Source organism: Onychostruthus taczanowskii, unplaced genomic scaffold, assembly GCF_017590055.1.
Source record: "Onychostruthus taczanowskii isolate IOZ18803 unplaced genomic scaffold, ASM1759005v1 scaffold51, whole genome shotgun sequence".
NCBI lineage: Eukaryota > Metazoa > Chordata > Aves > Passeriformes > Passeridae > Onychostruthus > Onychostruthus taczanowskii.
Genome location: NW_024502680.1, coordinates 5,555,780 through 5,573,730, shown reverse-complemented (window position 1 = coordinate 5,573,730; position 17,951 = coordinate 5,555,780). Strand labels below are relative to the sequence as shown.

The following is a 17,951-nucleotide window of genomic DNA, read 5'->3' as shown; positions in this document are numbered from 1 at the left end:
GCAGCGGCACTGGCACTGCCACCGGCCCGTCCCGTCCGCGGCCCCGGCCCGCCCTGCCCCGGAGCCACCCGGCCCGCGGACGCACCCCCCATGCCCGCTCACGGCCGCCCGCCGGTAGCGGCTGACGCCTGCGGGGCCCGAGGCACTGCCACCGGCCCGTCCCGTCCGCGGCCCCGGCCCGCCCTGCCCCGGAGCCACCCGGCCCGCGGACGCACCCCCCATGCCCGCTCACGGCCGCCCGCCGGTAGCGGCTGACGCCTGCGGGGCCCGAGGAGGCGATGGCTGCGGATCTGGTGGTGCTGCTCTGCCTGGCCGCCGCCGCGGCCGCCGTGGAAGGTGAGCGGCGACCGGGACTACCGGGAGCGGGTGGGATGCTGAGCCGAGGGTCTCTGCGCCGCCCGCGGCGTCTGCGGCTGGGAGCAGGCAGGGAGCGACTCCCCCGCCGTAAGGCACCGGCTCCGGGCTAGATCCTGGCCCCGTGGCCCCGGCCTCTTGTGCCAGCCCGGGTTACCCGGCCCGCGGGCGGTGCTGGCAGCCCGTGCCCTCGGCAGGGGAGCCGGGGATGGGGGAGGAATCCCGCCCGCATCCGCGGGGGAGGGGGGGGGAGCTCCGGCTGGGCTCCCCTTTCCTGCGGAGCCCTGCCCGGTGCCGCTGTGGGGTCACCTCCGAGGTCCCTTCTGGTCCCCGGCGCCGCGGCGGGGCCGTCTCCGGAGTCCCGTCTGGGTCTCCTCTGGTCCCCGGGGCCGCGGCGGGCCGCCTCGGGGGCCGTGGAGCCGCCTCTGCCAGCCCTCCTCGTCGCAGCCCCGGCGGAGGAGGGATGCGCCAGGAGCCGTGGGCAGGTGGTCTCCGTTTCTGGGGATGAACTGAGCCGGGGGACGCTTTGCCCGGCCGTGGAGCCACGGAGCAGGTGCGTGCTCGTCCTCTCAGCACGGTCCGTGCCGGTGGGCTGGGATCTTGTCCCCATCTGCCGCTTGGTCGTGGGATTTGCTGAGCAGCAGGAAGGCGCCTGCAGCCAAGACCCAGGCTCCGGGCGGTTGGCCTGGTGGGACAGCCCGCCCGCCCCAGCCTTGGTGCCGTGTCGCTGCTCCGTGCCCGGCGTGGCTCTTGATGTATTTATTGCTTCGATTATTTTCTCTCTTTATTTGCTGTCTTTTTTGCTGGTACAGCAGCAGCTCGTGGCAGGGGCTGCCCAGCGCGGAGCGGTGCTGCGGGCAGGGACGTGGTGCATGGCTCGGCTGTGAGCAGCGAGAGGCGCGGTGGGGAACATGATGCTCGGGATCTGAAACCGCTGGGGCTGGGCCCTCCTCGGGGGCTTTTAATGTGAGAATGCTGTGGCTGAACTGGAAGCTGATGGCAGGAGACTCCGGCTCAGCTCGGGCAGCGAGGAGCTGGTTCAGGAGCTGGAATGCTGCTCCGGTGCGATTTGGCCACAGCTCCTCTCCGCTCGCAAGCGCGGCTGCTGGATCGCCGCGGGCAGGCCCGCTCCGTGCAGCATCCCCTTCCCGCTGGCTTTTGGCTGGCACACGTGTTTGCTTTTCGTCCTTCTTGGGCTGCCTCATGCCATGTCTGTAGGAATACCTGGCGGTGGGAGTGCTGGTGCCGTGCCGAAGCGTGATGCGGCGAGCGCGCCTTTGCTCGGCGGCGAAGAGGCAGGACCTGTTAGCAGCGCCAGCTCGCAGCCTCAGCGGCTTGAGGCACTGCTGGAATTGGGGCTGGATGGGAGACTTCGGCTCCCTCCTGGTCCGAGGGACTCCTGGGTGTCACCCAGGGTGTTCCCCAGCTTGTCCGAGCTCTCCTCGGGAGCACTGGCAGAGTCAGCGTCCCTGCCCAGGACCAAACCTGTGGAGGAGTGGTGATATTTCTACTGTGCTGAGGAAGTTGCTTAGATAGCAAAGTAGTATCCTAGGAGAGATCTCAAATTTCAGGGAAAATTTTGGATGGGGAATTTCTGAGGTAGAGCAATTGAATCTGATTTGGAGTTAAGGCGAGAATCTAATGATGTGGTTGTATAAGAAAATGCCTTTTAATGGGGTTTATTTAAATCTTACTGGACCTCTTGATACAGAGGTTGAATTTGCTAGATGGAAACATGGTTTTCTCTAATGGATCTGGAGCATCTCTTAGGACCTGCGCTGCCCTGGGGTCTGGCTTTCCCCCTGGAGCATCGGCGAGGCTGGATTAGCCAGCAGCCCTCTCTGACAGCACGGCAAAGCCACGGCTGCTGCCCTGCTCTGCCCTGGGCTGCAGAGGCTGCTGAGCCAGGCATGGCTCCCTGCATCGCAAATCAGCCAACGAGACAAAAAGTCTTTTTCCCGTGATGGGCGGGGAGGCGTTTGGGGGTCTGGACCCGGCTGGAGGGGGAGGAGGATGCAGCTGGAGTCAGGGCACGGGCTGCCTCCGAACCACCCTCGTTATTCTCCATAAAACCTTGCTAACTCATTGCCTGTGGCACACAAACCTGGATGTAATAGAGTCACTTACCTGACTTTTTTTATGATTCCTTGATTTTTTACTAAATCCTGTGGCTTAGCTGACCCTTTTCTGCTGGACACCTGGACGCTTGTAGTAATTTATAAATTTTTTTTGTGGCTTGCGAAGAGGAAGAAGGATGTGAGAAGATGACAGCACCAAATACTCTGTCTCTCCCACACCCTGCAATCACTCAGGAACCGCTCGCGTGCTCTCTCTTGTGTTAGCTGAACCAAATATAATCCATTTAGCATATAGAGAGGGTGGTAATGGACTGATGTTACATGTTTTAGCTCGGGTTGGAGCTGTTGGTAGGTCAGATGGGGCTGATGACCATTTCGGTGCAGCTCCTCCATGTACTCTGTTTCATCTGCCTGGCCTGCTCACTTCTCCAGCATCTCCCTGCCTCATGCCTGCTCTTTTAAAACCTGTGCTTGCAGCATCACGATAAGCAGAGCACAGGAGGGAGGTGGAAAGCTCTGCTTGGGGCTGGTGAATCCAGCTTAGTTTTCTTCCCCTGCTTATCCACCGGCTTCAGAGCTGCTGCCTGGGAGAGGAGCAGGGATGGGGTTTGACCGGAGAGCTCCGTGCTCCGTGCCTGCCCTCTCTCCTCCCTGCTGGCTCAGGATGCACACATCTGTTGCAGGCATCCTTTGGGCTTCCTGTGCTTCTGCCAGGCGCCGGAGCGGAGCCTGTGCCGAGCTGGGAGCTTCCCTGAGCACCCTGTGGGCTCCCACCTCTGGCCCAGCTGCTCCACCCCGAGCTGAGCCCTTCTCAAGGAGAAGCTAGAAGTAAGTCTTCAGGAGGGAATTTGCAAATGCAAGTGGTAACCTTCATGGGAATTTGTAAGTGCTACTATTCAGCTGTCCGTTTACTCTTGCTTTCTTTGCTCAAACTAACTGAGGGAAAAAAGAAAGCCCTAAGGGAAAAAACCCTTATTCTTGGATGATGAGTGAGCCCAGATCTCTTGTCAGCCTGAAGGGAAAGTGTTTTGTCAAATCATGGAAAAGGGGCCTGACACTGCAGGTGCTTGTGTTGCTTCTTTTTTTATTTTGACTAATTCCTGGTATCTGTGCTCATCGAGAAGGTGGGGACTGTGTTTTCCTGTTCTTTTGGATATTGGAGAGTGCTGCATGTTCTCCCACGTGTTAAGCAGCCCTGACTGCTGTGGCATGAGCTGCCAGAGGGTTTGCTAGGTGTCCTCTCACCCATCTTGGGTGCAGCTCTTGACACAACAGGATGGAATAAAACCCTTCCATTGGCCTTAGAAATCAGAAGAAAATATGGATGTTGGATGATGAAAGAGGCTAAATATATTTGTCTGGATCTGGATCCAGGCTACAGTGCTGAGTAATAGATGTTTCTAGCAGAGATGGGTTCTGTAAGCTAAAGAAATGCTCAGATATGATGAAAAGGGGGAAGTGGTAACCTTGGGTAGTGGGTAACTCGGTGCTCATCAGGTCAGCAAAGTCTCAGAGGCCCTGGTCCTGCTGCAGTGGGAGTGCTGTGGGATGAGGCTGATGGAGGTGATGCTCAGAGCAAGGCTGAGGCTCCTGTGGTGTGTGTGCACTGCCCTGGCTGAGTGCAGCCAGCTCCAGGGGGGCTTTTTTACCTCTCCCAGCTGGGGGTACCCCGAGCTCAGCACACATGGAAAGGACTTCCTGCAGGAACCCCAAAACTGTGTGATGCTGCCCAAAGGGCACCGTGGTGCTTTGTTCCCTCTAAACAGACAGCGTTGGTGTGAGGAGACATTTAACAGCACACGAGGCTGGGTAAATACTTGGGGTTGCAGGAGGGAATGCTTTCCCCAAATATTCCTTAAGATTTGAAAGCACATTTCAATTTGACCTTGTTCTGCTGCAAACAGAGCTCTCAAGGGTTGATGCATGCATCAATACCTGGGCAAGGCAAATGTTAAGGTTGGATGTTGGCTGGGTGGCAGTTTGGGAAGGAATCTCCTTCTGCAATGGTAGAAGGTTGGAGTGAATGTTGCTTACAGAAGTCCCAGGCTGGTGTGGGAGCAGAAGAGGGTGGAAAAGATGGAGTGGTGGCAGAGTAGTGTCAGGAAAGAGCTGGGACCTTGGGTCGTCCCTGGACCCTGAGCTGGTTGTTGCATTGTTCAGCTTTTAGGGGTAAACCCACAGATATTCCAAAAATGAGCAGCTTGAGAGGCTGCCTGGGAGTGTGCAGGGAAGGGAGCGGACACAGAGCGCATGCAGGCAGCAGGTAGAGGCAACACAGCCTGTTCCTTAGGGACAATGGGAGCAAACTCTTGCCCAAATCAGCTCCACAGCTTTCCAGATAAGTGGCAAGTGTGGATGGGCTCGCTCCTTCCCTGTAAATGTCGCTCACAGCCACAGCTGAGTTTTTGGAGCGCTTTTATTTTGGTCACCATCCATTTTCCCACCAAGTCACATCATGAGAAATAGTGAGAAAAACAGGACACGTGTTTTGTAGGCACAAAAGGATCTGTGCTCTATTTATTTATTTCTCACAACTTTTGAATTATTGAAGTGCGTTCAGGGGAGATTAACTTTCCCTGCTCAATATTTATTATTGTTTCATTTCCCTGAAAGTTGGAGCTACAAGAGCTTTGATGAATGAGCTGGAAGGTTCTGTAGTTTCTCTATGGCTAATCTAAATACGTCTGTATCCTTTGCTGAAAAGCTAATTTGTAATTTCCTATGGTAATGCTGCTTAGTGAATTATAATGATACACCAGGGCCTGCTTTTCATCCCAGCCCTCTGTCAGGGGAATAACGCTACCATTGGAAAACGGTGTGAAACCTGGAAACTGGCCATTAGTCCCCTAAATTTCTGGTCTAATAGCAGGAATCCAGAAAGCCTGTGCACCATCTGGTCTGCTTTTTCACCTCGGGGCTGGAGAGCATCCGTCTGCTCCCAGGTTGGTTCCAGGCACGGGAGGGGTGCCCTGTGCTGGTGCCACGACCTGTGGGTTTGCGTCAGCGACCGGAGCTGGATGGTGCACGCAATCCCTGCTTCTGGAAACCTCTCCCACCACCCCAATTATAGCCAAGTGTTATCAGTCTTTTGAATAATTGAAGAGGCTTTCTGTTGAATATTTAATTACAATAATATTTGGTTAGCAGGGGTTGTTGGGCTCAGTTTGTGCAATTGAGAATTGCTGCAAGAAAGGCTGTTAAAGGAAAATGTTGTTGTCTATGATCATTGATTTATCTTTTTTTTTTCTTTTTAAGCTAATCAGTTACTTAGTTGAAATTGGTTAATTAGCTCAGCTCCATTAAGATTCTTTGGCATTTAAACTTGATGTTTCTAAATAATTATAGTTTTGCCTGCTAAGCCCACAACCCAGGGTGACCTAATTACTATTAAAGCAAGACGTGCTTTGGTCTGGCTTTAATAAGTTCCTGCTGCGAGCCCCGCAGTGAAAAATCACAGAGGCAGCAGTTCAAAGGGGAAGGGGCTTGTGCTGAGCCCTGGACAAGGAAGATGAGTGTCCTTCAGCCTCACTTCTTCCAACTTAAACCAGGGATGCTCTTGGTTTGGGAGGAAGGGAGTCCCAGAGCATCCCATGGTTGACATCTCCATATTGTGCGCTTATGTCACAATGGATGGTCACAGAAAGCAGTCGTTTGGAGGAGGTGAGGGTTAAGATTGGTTTTAGTTAATTGATGAGTGTTAATTTGCCTTTTTTCTCTTCTCAGTCATTCCCCTCAATAAGCAGGATGAGTCCTTTCAAGGTCTTTCTGGATGGGGGAGAAAAAAAAAAGGTATTAAGTTAATCTTGGTGATTTTTAACAGTATTAAGGTTATTTAGGTTATTACTAAGACCTAACGGAGGTTGTCCCTGCCCATAGCAAGGGGTTGGAACGAGATGATCTTTAATGTCTCTCCCAACACAAACCATTCTGGGATTCTAGGATTTTATTTATTTATTTATTTAAAATTTTGAAGTATCCAGGCCAAGTAATTAGGCATCAGCAGAGCCTCAGGTATGTGCTCATTAGTTAGTGAAGGAAATGTTTATTATCTGGGAAAGCATCCAGTCAGGGTTACTGGTTCCTAGAGCTGATGAAGCTTTAATTTGTTATGCATTGAGTAAAAGTGGGGGGTGGGAATAGGTAAGATGCTGTGGAAATCCTCACTTCCAGGCTGTTTCCTGCCATCCTTGATGGGGGTTTCATCACAACTTCAAAGGATTGTTTTATGATGCTCTCTCCTCAAAAGCCCTTCTCTCATCCCACCTGCCTCTCCAATGCACTGGTACCCAATGTGCCACATCCCAGGAGCAACTGGGAACCAAGCTTTGGCTAATTCAAACCCAACCAGCATTTTCCTTGGATTGCTCCAAGCACAGCTGGGTTTTGGTGTCTTTGCCTGACTATATATTATTTTTATGAGAGGATGGGCAGCTTAGCCCACTGGATGCTCCCTGCTCCTTGCTCTGCTGTCTCCCAGGAAGCTCTGAAGTCCTGCGAAGCCCAAGTCCTGTTGCACGTGCATGTCTTTCCCTCCCTTTCCCCATTTTCTTCCTGTTTGAAGGGCAGAGCAGGGGGATTCCTTTTTTTGCGTGCCCTGGGCAAGTCACCTTCAGCTCAGGGTGGGGCCTGCTTCTCCTTGAGCCCCAAAACCTGGGCAAACAGGGCTGCTGTGTCTGCTTTGAGCAGCAGGTCGATGTCCCCGTGCTCTCTCTGCTGTGGGTGACCTGGCAGGCGACACCCAAAATGCAGCTGCCTGTGATGAGCCTGGGGGTACCCGGAGCTGCTGCTGGTCACTTGTGTCCTGCTGCTAAAAGCACACCACGGGTGGAGGGATGGAGCAGGGAAGGGCTGTGTTTGAAGTTTTATGGAGGTTTTTAATTTCTTTTTCAGCGATCAGAGGCCTGGGACGGGCCTTTGATTACTCGAGGCCTCCGCTCGCTTCAGCCACTTCCGTAGCCACGGGGCTGGAGCCGCCTCATTATCAGCCTCACTAGGGCCCTGTTGGTATGAGGATAATTGCATTTTGCTCAAAAGACATTAAATCACTGTGGAACAGGCAGAGGGATGTGAATTACATCTTCTCCAGGAAAACTGGGAAGTCAGCAGAAGAGTTAAAAGGGAAACACTGTCCTTAGGGGGCAGGAGGAGAATGGGGCTAGCTGTGGGGGGCTGCTCTGGGCATTCCCTGCCCTCTGAACGGGAGAAACCGAGAGGGAGACAGCCTCATGTACTGGAGGCAGTCTGGGGCTGACCTTGGTGTTTTCACCAAAAATCTGTAGCTTCTTATTTCCAAATGCTCAAGGAACAGGATGACATGTAGGGAGAGAGCATGAGTGGGATGCTCCTGGAGTGCTCCGTTTGATGCGGGCTTTGCTTTTCATTTGAATCAAATGTGTTTGGAAGTAACAAAATTGTCAAAATTGTACTGTCAGAAGTGCTTCTTGTAATGGTTTGACTAGTTCAGGACCTTTTCCTCCCATGGAGCTGGAGAGGCTGCTCCATAGGTGTGTTTGCCCTCACTATGTGGCCACTCCATCCCTGCTCTTCTACTGTGATTATTTTTAAAGCAGTTTTTATTTAGTCCTGGAAATTATGGGCATGACCTGGCTGCAAATGAGCCTGAAGCACAGAGCTCTTCCCCAGCCCGTGGAGTTTGGCTGAAGCTTTCCAGAAGCTCCACACAAATAAGTGAATCTCCTGGCCTTTGCTGCCTGTGCTTTGCTCCTTGAGTTGAAATTGCTGGTAGGGGTCTAAGATGTTTGAGCCCATCAGGCTCTCAACAGAGGCACTGTGAAGTCACATACAATGAGGTTATTGTGACCAGAGATGGACTGTAAAGTGGTAATTTCTGGTGTAATGAAATAAAGGAGGATCAGTTCTGTACTGTGTTTCCTGGGGAGGGGTGTGTGGCTCCTTGAGCTGAGTGCATTGTGCCAGGTAACCTCCCTCCTGCTCAGTCGAGCAGCAGCTGTGCAGGAATTAAAGGCATCAATGCCTTTTTCTTTGGACCCAGCTCAGGTCGAGCCCTCCCGAGCTCTGTCCATGGGCTGGCAGTGCCCCCCTGACCCCTGGATGCTGCAGCCGCCTTGGTGGAGGAGAGGAGGTGGTTGCTGGCTGATGGGAGCTGTAAGGGCACGAGCGAATTGTGTTCAGTATCCCTCTAAAACTCAGCTTTTATTCCTGTGCCGTGTGTGGGTTATTGCCGCGCTGGCGGCACTGCTGCGTGCCCACGGGAGGGAGGCTGCTCAGAGCCTGCCTCCAGAGCCTGCTCAAAGCCATGGAAAGCTGCTCCTTAACTTCAGTGGGCTGTGGCTGAGGCAGGAGAAAAGGGGCTGCTTTGAGAAGGATGCTCCCTCCAGCCCTGCTTTGTGTGCCAGCGCTGCGCTCCGCTTGCCAGGGCTGATCAGGGATGAGGAAATCCCTGCTTTTGCACGGTCGGCTCCTTAACTTGTGGGAAGATGGTCTGGCTACCTCCCACCAGTGGGAACCACTTGGCAGCATCCCTGAAAACAGTCCAGCTGCCTCCCACCAGTGGGAACCACTCAGCAGCATCCCCAAAAGCAGTCTGGCTGCCTCCCACCAGTGGGATGCACTCACATCATCCCCAAGGGAATCTTTTGTTAATAAGTCCCTCCAAATCCCTGGCGAGGGGGCTTGGGGAGTGATGGGTGGGTGCCCACCTTACCCTGTGCCCTGATAACTCCTGTGTTTTCCCACTCTGGACCCCTCCTAGCTGGCCTGCATGGTCACACCCATCTCCTGAGTCACCAGCCCAGTAGATTTTTGGAGGTGGTTTGCAGCAAGGCACGTTTTTATTTTGTTCTTTAAAGCTTTGCAGCATTTGGGAGAAACTGGGATGTCTTTGAACCATTTAAAGTATTCCTAATAGGTTACCTTGAAAGCTTTCTGCAGTCTTGAATGAATCAAAGTGCAAATGTTTATAATGCAACACCCACACAGGCTGGGAGAGGAATTTTATTAAGGCAGGAGAGTCAGAAAACAATAATAATAAAACATGTTTTATGAAGTTGGTGAGAAACTTATAAACTAGGTGGAGTTTTACAGCAGATGAATTTGATACAAGTTGTAAATTTGAATTCCCAGGCTGGTCCTCAGGTCCTGCTCTTTATTACCTGAAATAACATTCTCCACTTTTAATAGCTAGCTGCGGCAGAGCGAGCGCGGTTTTATCTTTCTAAATGATCCACCGTGTGTGTCTTACAATCAAACTTCTGCCCATCCTCAGGGTTCCAGCCCTTTCCTTGAGCAGCCAATTAGCAAATTGCTGCTTTTTCCTTTGCTGTTACAGGGAGACTTCGGGAATCCTTCAATACATTCCTATGTCTGGATTACTGACATTTTTTTTTTCCAGCAGAAAAAACTTTATTTTCTGATAAGAGAATGTTTTGCTAATACATCAACAAAAAGGGACTGAAGGATGCTCTTGATAAATCAGTGTTTTGCAGTATCAACCTGCTGTGTTTCCCTGCTCCTGGCGCTGCTGGGAAAGATGGGGGCATTTGCCAGAGCATCGCTGTGAGGGGACTGATGGCCTTTTGAGGTATTTGGTGTCTGTTCCCATTTTTCTTTCCCATGTTGCCTTGAGAATCCCCCTTTTCCCAACAGTTTCCTTGTGGTGCAATCCAGGGGCTGGCAAGGTGTCAGGGCATGAGGTGGCTCTGTCCATGTTCCAGGGGTGGCCTCCCAAGGGTGGCATGTGTTGAGTTCCTGACTCCCCTCGGTTCCATCAACCCCTCCGTGCCACTTGGCTGTTAGCAGCTGTACCTGAGGAAAGGGTATAAAAATGGTTTCTCAGTCCCCTGTCCTGTCTGTGCACACACTGGCAGATTATTCCTCTTGAAAAATAAGTGATTACCTAAGTAAAGCATTCGAGCTAATGGCCAGATTATTCCCTTTAAAACGGGAAAGTAATTAGGGATGTTTTTTAAATAGGCTTCCCACCCTTGGATCTGCTGGGATTAGCTTATGTGGGTGTGTAAATATTTAGTTTCCAAGGACTGGTTTGTGTTTTTTTTTTTCCCTTTCTTTTTTTCTCCCCCTCCCCTTCCTTGAAGTAACAGCGGCGATAAGCAACAGAAATGAGGCAGCAACTGTTCTTGGACGCTTTCCCCAGCATCCAAAATATAATTGGAATTAAAGATGACCCTAAAAGGAAAACATAATCGAGGTTCTGCTGGTGTGATGCACCAGAGGTTTCTTCTGTGTGTGTGTAGAATTGAAGAGATGTCATTGGGTGCTGGGATGTTTGGGATGATGGAGAACAAGTCCAACCCCAAGTAAGAGCTGTGGTTGAGCATGGTGGGCTTGATTGGATCTTCTTCCCATGGCTGCCTGCTAGCTGGAGGGAATTTTTGAGCTTGTTTCCCTGTGTGGAGATCTGTCTTTAACATCCAAACAATTTAGACTTTGTGCACCAAGGCGCTTTGATGTTTGGCTTCAAAACCGTTTCTTGTTTTGAAACTTGTTGCAGTGCTTGCAATGTGTTGGTGAAGCTGGGAAGGCGAGCAAAAAGAAGCTGAAAGCAGAAGCAAAATATGCAATTAGATGCAAAAACGGTTTTAAGTGAGTGATGTGCCGGAGTTGCGGATTAAAGGAACGGCTGGAACCAGTCATTCACCAGCTCTCTTCAAGGTCTGCATCCCTGGAGACTCCTGCAGCTGAGGAGCACCTTGCCAGGCCAGAGGAGGCCAGATCTTGCATTCCCCTCATCCATGCAATGGATAAATCCCAAGCCCTAGTGAGCCACCAGAAGAAAACCTGGCTCAGAAGAAAAGCTGCACAGCCCCGAAGTTGGAGCTGTCATTGACATGCCATGTGGCTTTGGTCCTGTCCTACTGCTGGGAGGTGCTTAGGAGATACTTCTGGGCCATCATGCTTCAAATCTTCATGCACCCATCATTTTTCTTTCTGGCAGGGATTATTTATTGCAAGCATTAACCTGGAGCTGCTTTCAGGTGCCTCAGTCATTTTTTAAAGGCTGCATTTGTACTGTTCAGCTGTTTTTGGCAATTTGGGACTTTTTGTTTGCTTGCCTGCCTGCTGGAAAGTCTTCAGAGGTTGTTTAGGAGGCGAGAGGAGCCTGTAGATCCAGATTTTTTTTTGTTGTTGTTATTATTATTATTATATATTATTATAATTAAAACATATTTTTAGCAGCTGAAATTCAAACCCGTCTGGGTATTTATACAGCAAGATATTTTGGATGAGGAATAGGCCAAGAGAGTCACGTGGTTGGGGCCAATGTGAAACAAAAGAATCCATTTATTATCCAGGCAGGAAATTTGTTCCTCGGGATGTTGTAGCTGCAGACATAATGATTTCATTTCCTCTGGTTCACCCAGATTAATGGCTTGTGCTCTTTTGTTTGTGTGCCTGTGTTATTCCTGCAGCCCGGCTTCCCCTCCCGCTCCGTGCCGGCGTGTGCGAACATGTGTGCGAGTGCCCTGGGCGAGCAGGGGGCACGAGGGTCTCCAGGCTGCAGCAGGGTGCCTGGGATGGTGGGGTGGGATGCTGGGAGAGCTGAGCAAAGCTCCAGGGACCACCTGGGGAATCCTTTCTGGCAGTGATCGATGACGTGTCTGGAGGTCTTCTCCTGCTGCATCTGCGGGGTTTTTCTCCTACTTATATTTCTGGGGTTCTTTTCCTGCCGTGGTCACCAGAGCAGTGAGAGGTGTTTTCCTGTGAAGGTCTGATGAGATGAGTGAGATGAAGAGTTTTAGACAAGTGCAAATGTTGAACTTGAGGAAGATGTGAGAGCAGTGTGCCTTCTCCACAGCAGCACTCCAGGATTTTTGTAGGTCTTGAGTACTTGGTGGGAAACCCAAACCTTTGGAGCCTCCCAAACATCAGGCCAGGAAACAGCCTCTTTCCCCAGGGAGCTGTGTTGATGCACAGGGAGGCAGGAGTTGGCCACATGGCTATGGGTGAGCAGCTCCTTCCTGGCTGTGTGAGTTGGCCTTTCATTCCAGGCTGGTCCCAGCCCTCACAGGACCACTGGCCATCTGGGGCTGGTAGTACTTACACTCTGTCCTTGATAAAAACCCAGCAGATCCATCTTTTTGGACACTCCAAGATTAGCAGCAGCCTTAATCACTCCCTTTCTCTCCTTCTGATTGTTTGCCTTTCAAAAGTGATGTGACAGGCAAATGGTGCCTTTGTGTTGCTGCTGTCTGGTGGGTCCTTGTGGGGTTTTGGCAAAGAACTTTTAATTTACTGTGTGCAGCATGACCCAATCTTCTGTTCTGGATTGATCTGGAGCAGCCTCGTGGAGTTGGAAGCACCCATTTTTGATGAGGCAGCTCATCACAGAAGAGCGTGGTGCTGCCTAGAATCCACCTGGAGAAGGATTGGTGACTGTCTTGCTGCACTCATGCCTGGCTCTTCCTCCTTTCCTTCTTTAGATGTTTTTACTCCAAAGTGGGGGAGGAGAGTTTCTTCCACTTTTTTCTGGAGGAGGTTTTCTAGCAGGGACATAACTCGCTGAAGGAAAGCCCTCTTGGCCATCAAGGTGCATGTGGCACTCCTGCTACCATCTGTCTGGGGCCTTGGTGCACTGATCCCACCTTGGACACATGTTGCTCCTTCTTGCTTTTGTTCTCCTGAGCTTTTGTGCCATGAGGGGTGTGAGCCCACTATTCAAGCACTGCAGATGAGGGGAATGGGAAGCTGGTACCCTGTCAAGCCCTGGGTGCTTTCTTCCCACCTGCCTGCCCTCTGAAATGGCTCCTGTGTCACCCAGGTGACAGAGTTTGCGAGGATGTGACAGCTCTGTTGCGCAGAAGATGATGAACAGTAATGAGACCCTGAGCACAATGTGCACTTAAAGTGATTTATTTCAGCAAGGAAACCACAATCAGGGAGGATGGGTCACCGTCATCAGGAGAAGAGGTGGGTATGGAGATGAGCTTCAGGGGAACTTTATCATCAACCAGCAATGCTTTAAAAATGAGCAGAGCTGGTGTTGCATGAAATGGAGCTGTTCTGGTTGTGCCGGGACCATTCCTCACCTGCGGCAGGTCACAGGCACCTCCTGGGCTTTGGTCAGTGACTGGGCTGGCTGACTGGGGGACTTCTCCTTGGTTACCTCCTGCAATTGTGCTGAAGTTTTTTGGTGAGGTGTCACCCGTGTGTAAAGTCAGCATTTGGGAAGGAGACTGTCCTGAGGAGGAGGGGAAAAAATAATCCCTGAACCCGCTTTGGCGCGGCTCCCGGCACGCAGATGGCCGTCCTCATGCTGGAGCCTTTTCCCAGCTTGCGCAGGCGCTGGGGCTGGAGGCAGGGGTGTGCCAGGCAGGCTGGCTGCCAAGTGGCACCTCCTGCCAGCATCCTCCTCTTCCTCCTCCCCTTCCTCACCCCCAGGGCCTGTGGGAGCTGTGGCTGTGCAGCAGCTCAGCTGGGCACTGCAGCTTGCAGGATAAGCTCAGCCTAAGAATGGTGCTGAGCAAAATCCTGTGATTTAAGCTTGACTTAGGGTAGTGCTCGTGTTTCTTCCCTTCTCACAGAAGAGGCTCCTGGCATGGGGGGATCCCTGGTGCTGTCTCTGTGCTGGCACGAGCTGAGGGGCAGGCAGTTGTTTGCCCACTGCTTCTGGCACCATTTGGATGATGCAGCATGAGCTTACAGCAAAGGGTCCTGAACCCCTGTTGATGAAGAGCATCTTCCAAGGTGATTACAGTTGCTCATTGTTGTTGGTGAATTTGGACAAGGATTTAACCCAGCCCCACTGGCCTGTGGAGCTTGTGTGAATGGGTGTTTGGAAATCTCAGCAAACACTCACCAGACCAGCTGTGTGTGTACATACCTAAAGGTGGCTCAGACTGGTAGGAAAGCTTTTTGGATAGGTTGCAGGATGGTTACAGATCCTGGCCGCTGCTTGTTTTGTCTAAATCTAAAAGTGGAAAGAAAAGTAAAAAGGCAAAGCTGTGAGAGCCCAGGATGAGTTTCTAGCACATTTTGAGAATTCCAGGGCACTTGTATGTGGAGCCAGAGCAAAGAACCCAGCAGGGTCTGCTGATGGGGTGCTCTGCTCTTTCCAATGGACCGGTTGGCTTTGCCATGTCCCTTTTTGATGGTGGGGGTATTGAGTGGGTGATGGGCTTCTCCACCAATACATCCTCAGGGATGCAGGCAGAGCCTTCCCCCATCCCATCCATGTCCTGACGGAGGCTTCCCTGTGCTGCCGCAGCCGCGTGCTGCTGTGGTGGCACAGATTTATTGCTCTTTGCCTCGTTTGCACTCTGAGCTGACTCCATATGGTGCAGAAGCCGGAGAGACGATGCTCGGCACGGCCGGCGCCGGGCTGGGGGGCGGCACGGGAGCCGGCGCTTCTGCAGCTTGCTCAGTTTGAGGTTCAACATTTCCACCTCCTCCCCTTGACGGCTCTGCTCCCGTGGCTGCGGATGGCTCGTCACCTCCAGCGCAGCCGGAGCATCCCGGTGCGATTCCACTCTCGCCCTGCTGCTTTCCCTCTTCTCCCCCGTGAGATCCCCTGTGCATGGGTGGACCAGAAATGCTATTTTTTAGTTCTTACTTACTTGTGAAATTTTTGGCTGGTCCCCCAGAAGGCTTTAGTATGCGTCAGAAGCTGCGTTAAAAAATAGAGGATCAGTGTGGCTGCAGCTGGTCTGTGCTGGGGTGAAAAGTGTCGGTGACTGAGGGAGCACCAAGCCCTTGGCTGTGCTGGGAACAGTTGTGCTCAGGCTAAGCTTGAATCCCCTGGCAGTGCTTGCTCTGAACAGTCTGTCATGTTTGTGGCTCACACAGAATCCCTGTGACATTTTAAAATAAGATATAGTAAATAGGAGCCGGACGGTGCCAGGTGCAGCTCTGGGCGCGAGGGCTCTCTGACAGCAGGGCTGGCATTTCAGATTTAGGGCTCCTGGTTTTGTATCGAATGTGAAGCTTTTCTGGAGAACATGGTCCAAGACAGTGACTCATCCTGAATCTCTAAAGATGTGATAAAGGCGTGTAGGGAAGCGCAGGATAAATGTTTTGATTTTTAGAGTTTTCCTCACAGGCGGTGCCACCCTGGAGTGGCAAAATAAATCCAGCGGGCAAGGAGAGCTGTGGGGAAAGGCAGGGACAGGTCTGACACATGAATTCACCAAAGCTCAGTGCACCCACTGTACTCCAGCATTGGAAGTTGGCCTTGGAGTCAAGCATGTGCCCCTGTAAGACATATGTGAGCCCACTGCTTGGGAAATCCACTGCAATCCCACGGGTCCCGTGGATCCAGGCATGAAGACTGTGTACCCTTGTAATTCATCCTAGCACGTGTAATTGCAGATGCTATTGATGTTTATGGCAGTTCTATCTTCTCAGATGACTAATTCTGTATTTAGAGGCTCTCATTTCCAGGGGAATCCCAGCTGATAAGGAGCCCACTTCCACAGAACTCATTAGGCTTCAAATGGCCCTTGTCTGCAAAATCTCACATGCTGCTTGTATTTACTATTTTTTATCTCTTTTTGGAGTTCCTTGCTCTCTGATAGTGTGATGAAATTTCCTTTTCCCAAGAGGGGAGCTCCTGGCAGAATGTCCTTATTGTGTGAGCTCACTTGCTTCCATTGAACCTGGCTGGAGCACACCACATGCAGCCCATGTGGGTAATTGGATGTTGACCAGGATGTGAGCTATGGAAAAGTAGTGAAAAACAGGAAGTTGTTGGCATTATTACCCAACAATATTTGGATTATTCTCAAGACTCAGTGCTCCCCCAGGATGTATGATGGGTTGGGATTCGGGATCCTCCTTGTTCTCTCATCTACTGAAATGGGTGTCCAGGCCAGCTGGTCTCCACCCAGAGAGTCCAGTGATGTGAAGCCCAGCCTATGCTGGAACAACCTGACTACGTGGACATGGGACAGAGTATCCTCAGGCTCCTGACCTTCAGCCTTCATCTGCTTTGCCCTGTGCTCCCGAGGGCTGACCTCATGGATACTGAAGAGCAGATGAGTGCTCTGCCCAACCTAAGTGATCTTTCCTTCAAACCAGACCTTCTCCACCACTTAGCTGGACCTTCTCTGAGGTAGTCTCACAAAGATTTTTGGAGGTTAAGGTTTCTGGGAGAGTCTCTGCCCATCCCTGGTTGGCTGAGTTCCTCTTCCACATCTTGTGGAGGATGGAGTGAGTTACATGCCAAGCCTGACATATGGTGATTTCTGGGGCAGGCTGCAGCGTTCTGAGAGGTTTGCTGGCAGCCCAGCCTCGAGAAAGCAGGGATGGGGATTTAGATGCACAGTGACATTGTTCTGGAAAATGTTCTCCTGAAAGACAGCTGCATCATCTGCCTGCCCTGAATGGGCCCTTGGTGTGGCTGGGTCTCTCTTGGGGAGGGGGCAGGGTGTTCATTAAAGTGCTCTCTCAGCCCTTGTTGCTGCTTGACTTTGAGTTGCCAAACTGTAAATGATGATGGATGGATGGTGACCCGTGCGTATGGCGTGTGTGGATTTTGGGTATCCAGGGCCTGTGTGCAATTATAACAAGTATGATATCAGCAACTGATTCTGTCATGACAGGAGCAAATGAGTTCCTGATAGTTGAAAACTTGTTTCTAAATTTTCTAAAATAGGTTTGCAATTTAGAAAACAAAAGGTATTGAAAGCCCTATCTTTTTTCTCTTATCTTTCCATTTGATTTGGTCCCCTTTGTTTGTTTTTTTCCTGTGATGTGTGCATTTTTGGGTAATTCTCTGTCATTTCCTTCCCTTTCCCTTATCTCTCCCTCTGCAGTTCTCTCTCTCTTCCTCTCTATCCCTCTCCCCCTCTCCCTCCCCTCAGTAATTTATTTGCAGGCTGGTTGTCTCTTTGATTTACTGTCTCTCTCCTCGGTAGGATTATGATAAATGGATTGTATGGCTTCGTCTGAGCTTGTCCAACATCACGTACCCACGCTGGGTCAAGTCCCTTTGGAGCCTGGAAATGGAGGGGAGATGCTGGGGCTGGAGGTGGAGTGAGAGTTGCAAACAGGATTTGGTCCATATGGTCCTGACTTTGCATCACCTCCTGAACTTTTTTAGGCTGGGGTTTTGGCTTGAGTTTTTCTCTTGCCGTGCATGTGTATGAATGCACAAAAATGGAAGCAGGTATTTGATTGGGTGCTTTCAGGCACATCAACCAGCATATTTCAATTTAGCGTATCCTGATGTGGGGAGTGTTTGCCATTTGCAATTAGAGCGTTTCATCCCGCGGCGCAGCAGGCAGCGCTTTATTGATAAAGTTGTTCTGTAGTTGCTGAGCAAACACCCCCAAATCTGAGCTTCATTAAGTTATCGCCGGCCCTGCTGCGATGCATCTTCATTGCTCGCTGAAATCCATGGCATTGACGGGGGATCCCGGAGGAGGCCAGGACTGTGCTGTGCAGCCACAGCTTAATGCATCCCATCACAAATCGACACAGCACACTCGTTCTCGCCTGATATATAGAAATTCCTTCCCTTTCCAGCTGGAACTGAGGGGTTTTTTGGCCACCACGGATCTCCTCACGCTGGCAATGGCTGGG

At 51.5% G+C, this 17,951-nt stretch overlaps 1 protein-coding gene across 4 annotated transcripts in view; it reads left to right on the top strand.

The window, feature by feature from the left end:
* Positions 1-6: 6 nt before the first annotated feature.
* Positions 7-17,951, top strand: part of EPHB1 (EPH receptor B1) — a 79,582-nt gene continuing 61,637 nt past the window's right edge. For 2 of the 4 annotated variants that reach the window (XM_041416225.1, XM_041416227.1), the window contains exon 1: positions 149-336. In XM_041416225.1, coding sequence (XP_041272159.1) covers positions 279-336 — 58 coding nt within the window. In that variant the 5' untranslated portion in view covers positions 149-278. The other 2 variants (XM_041416226.1, XM_041416228.1) reach the window with 2 other exon arrangements.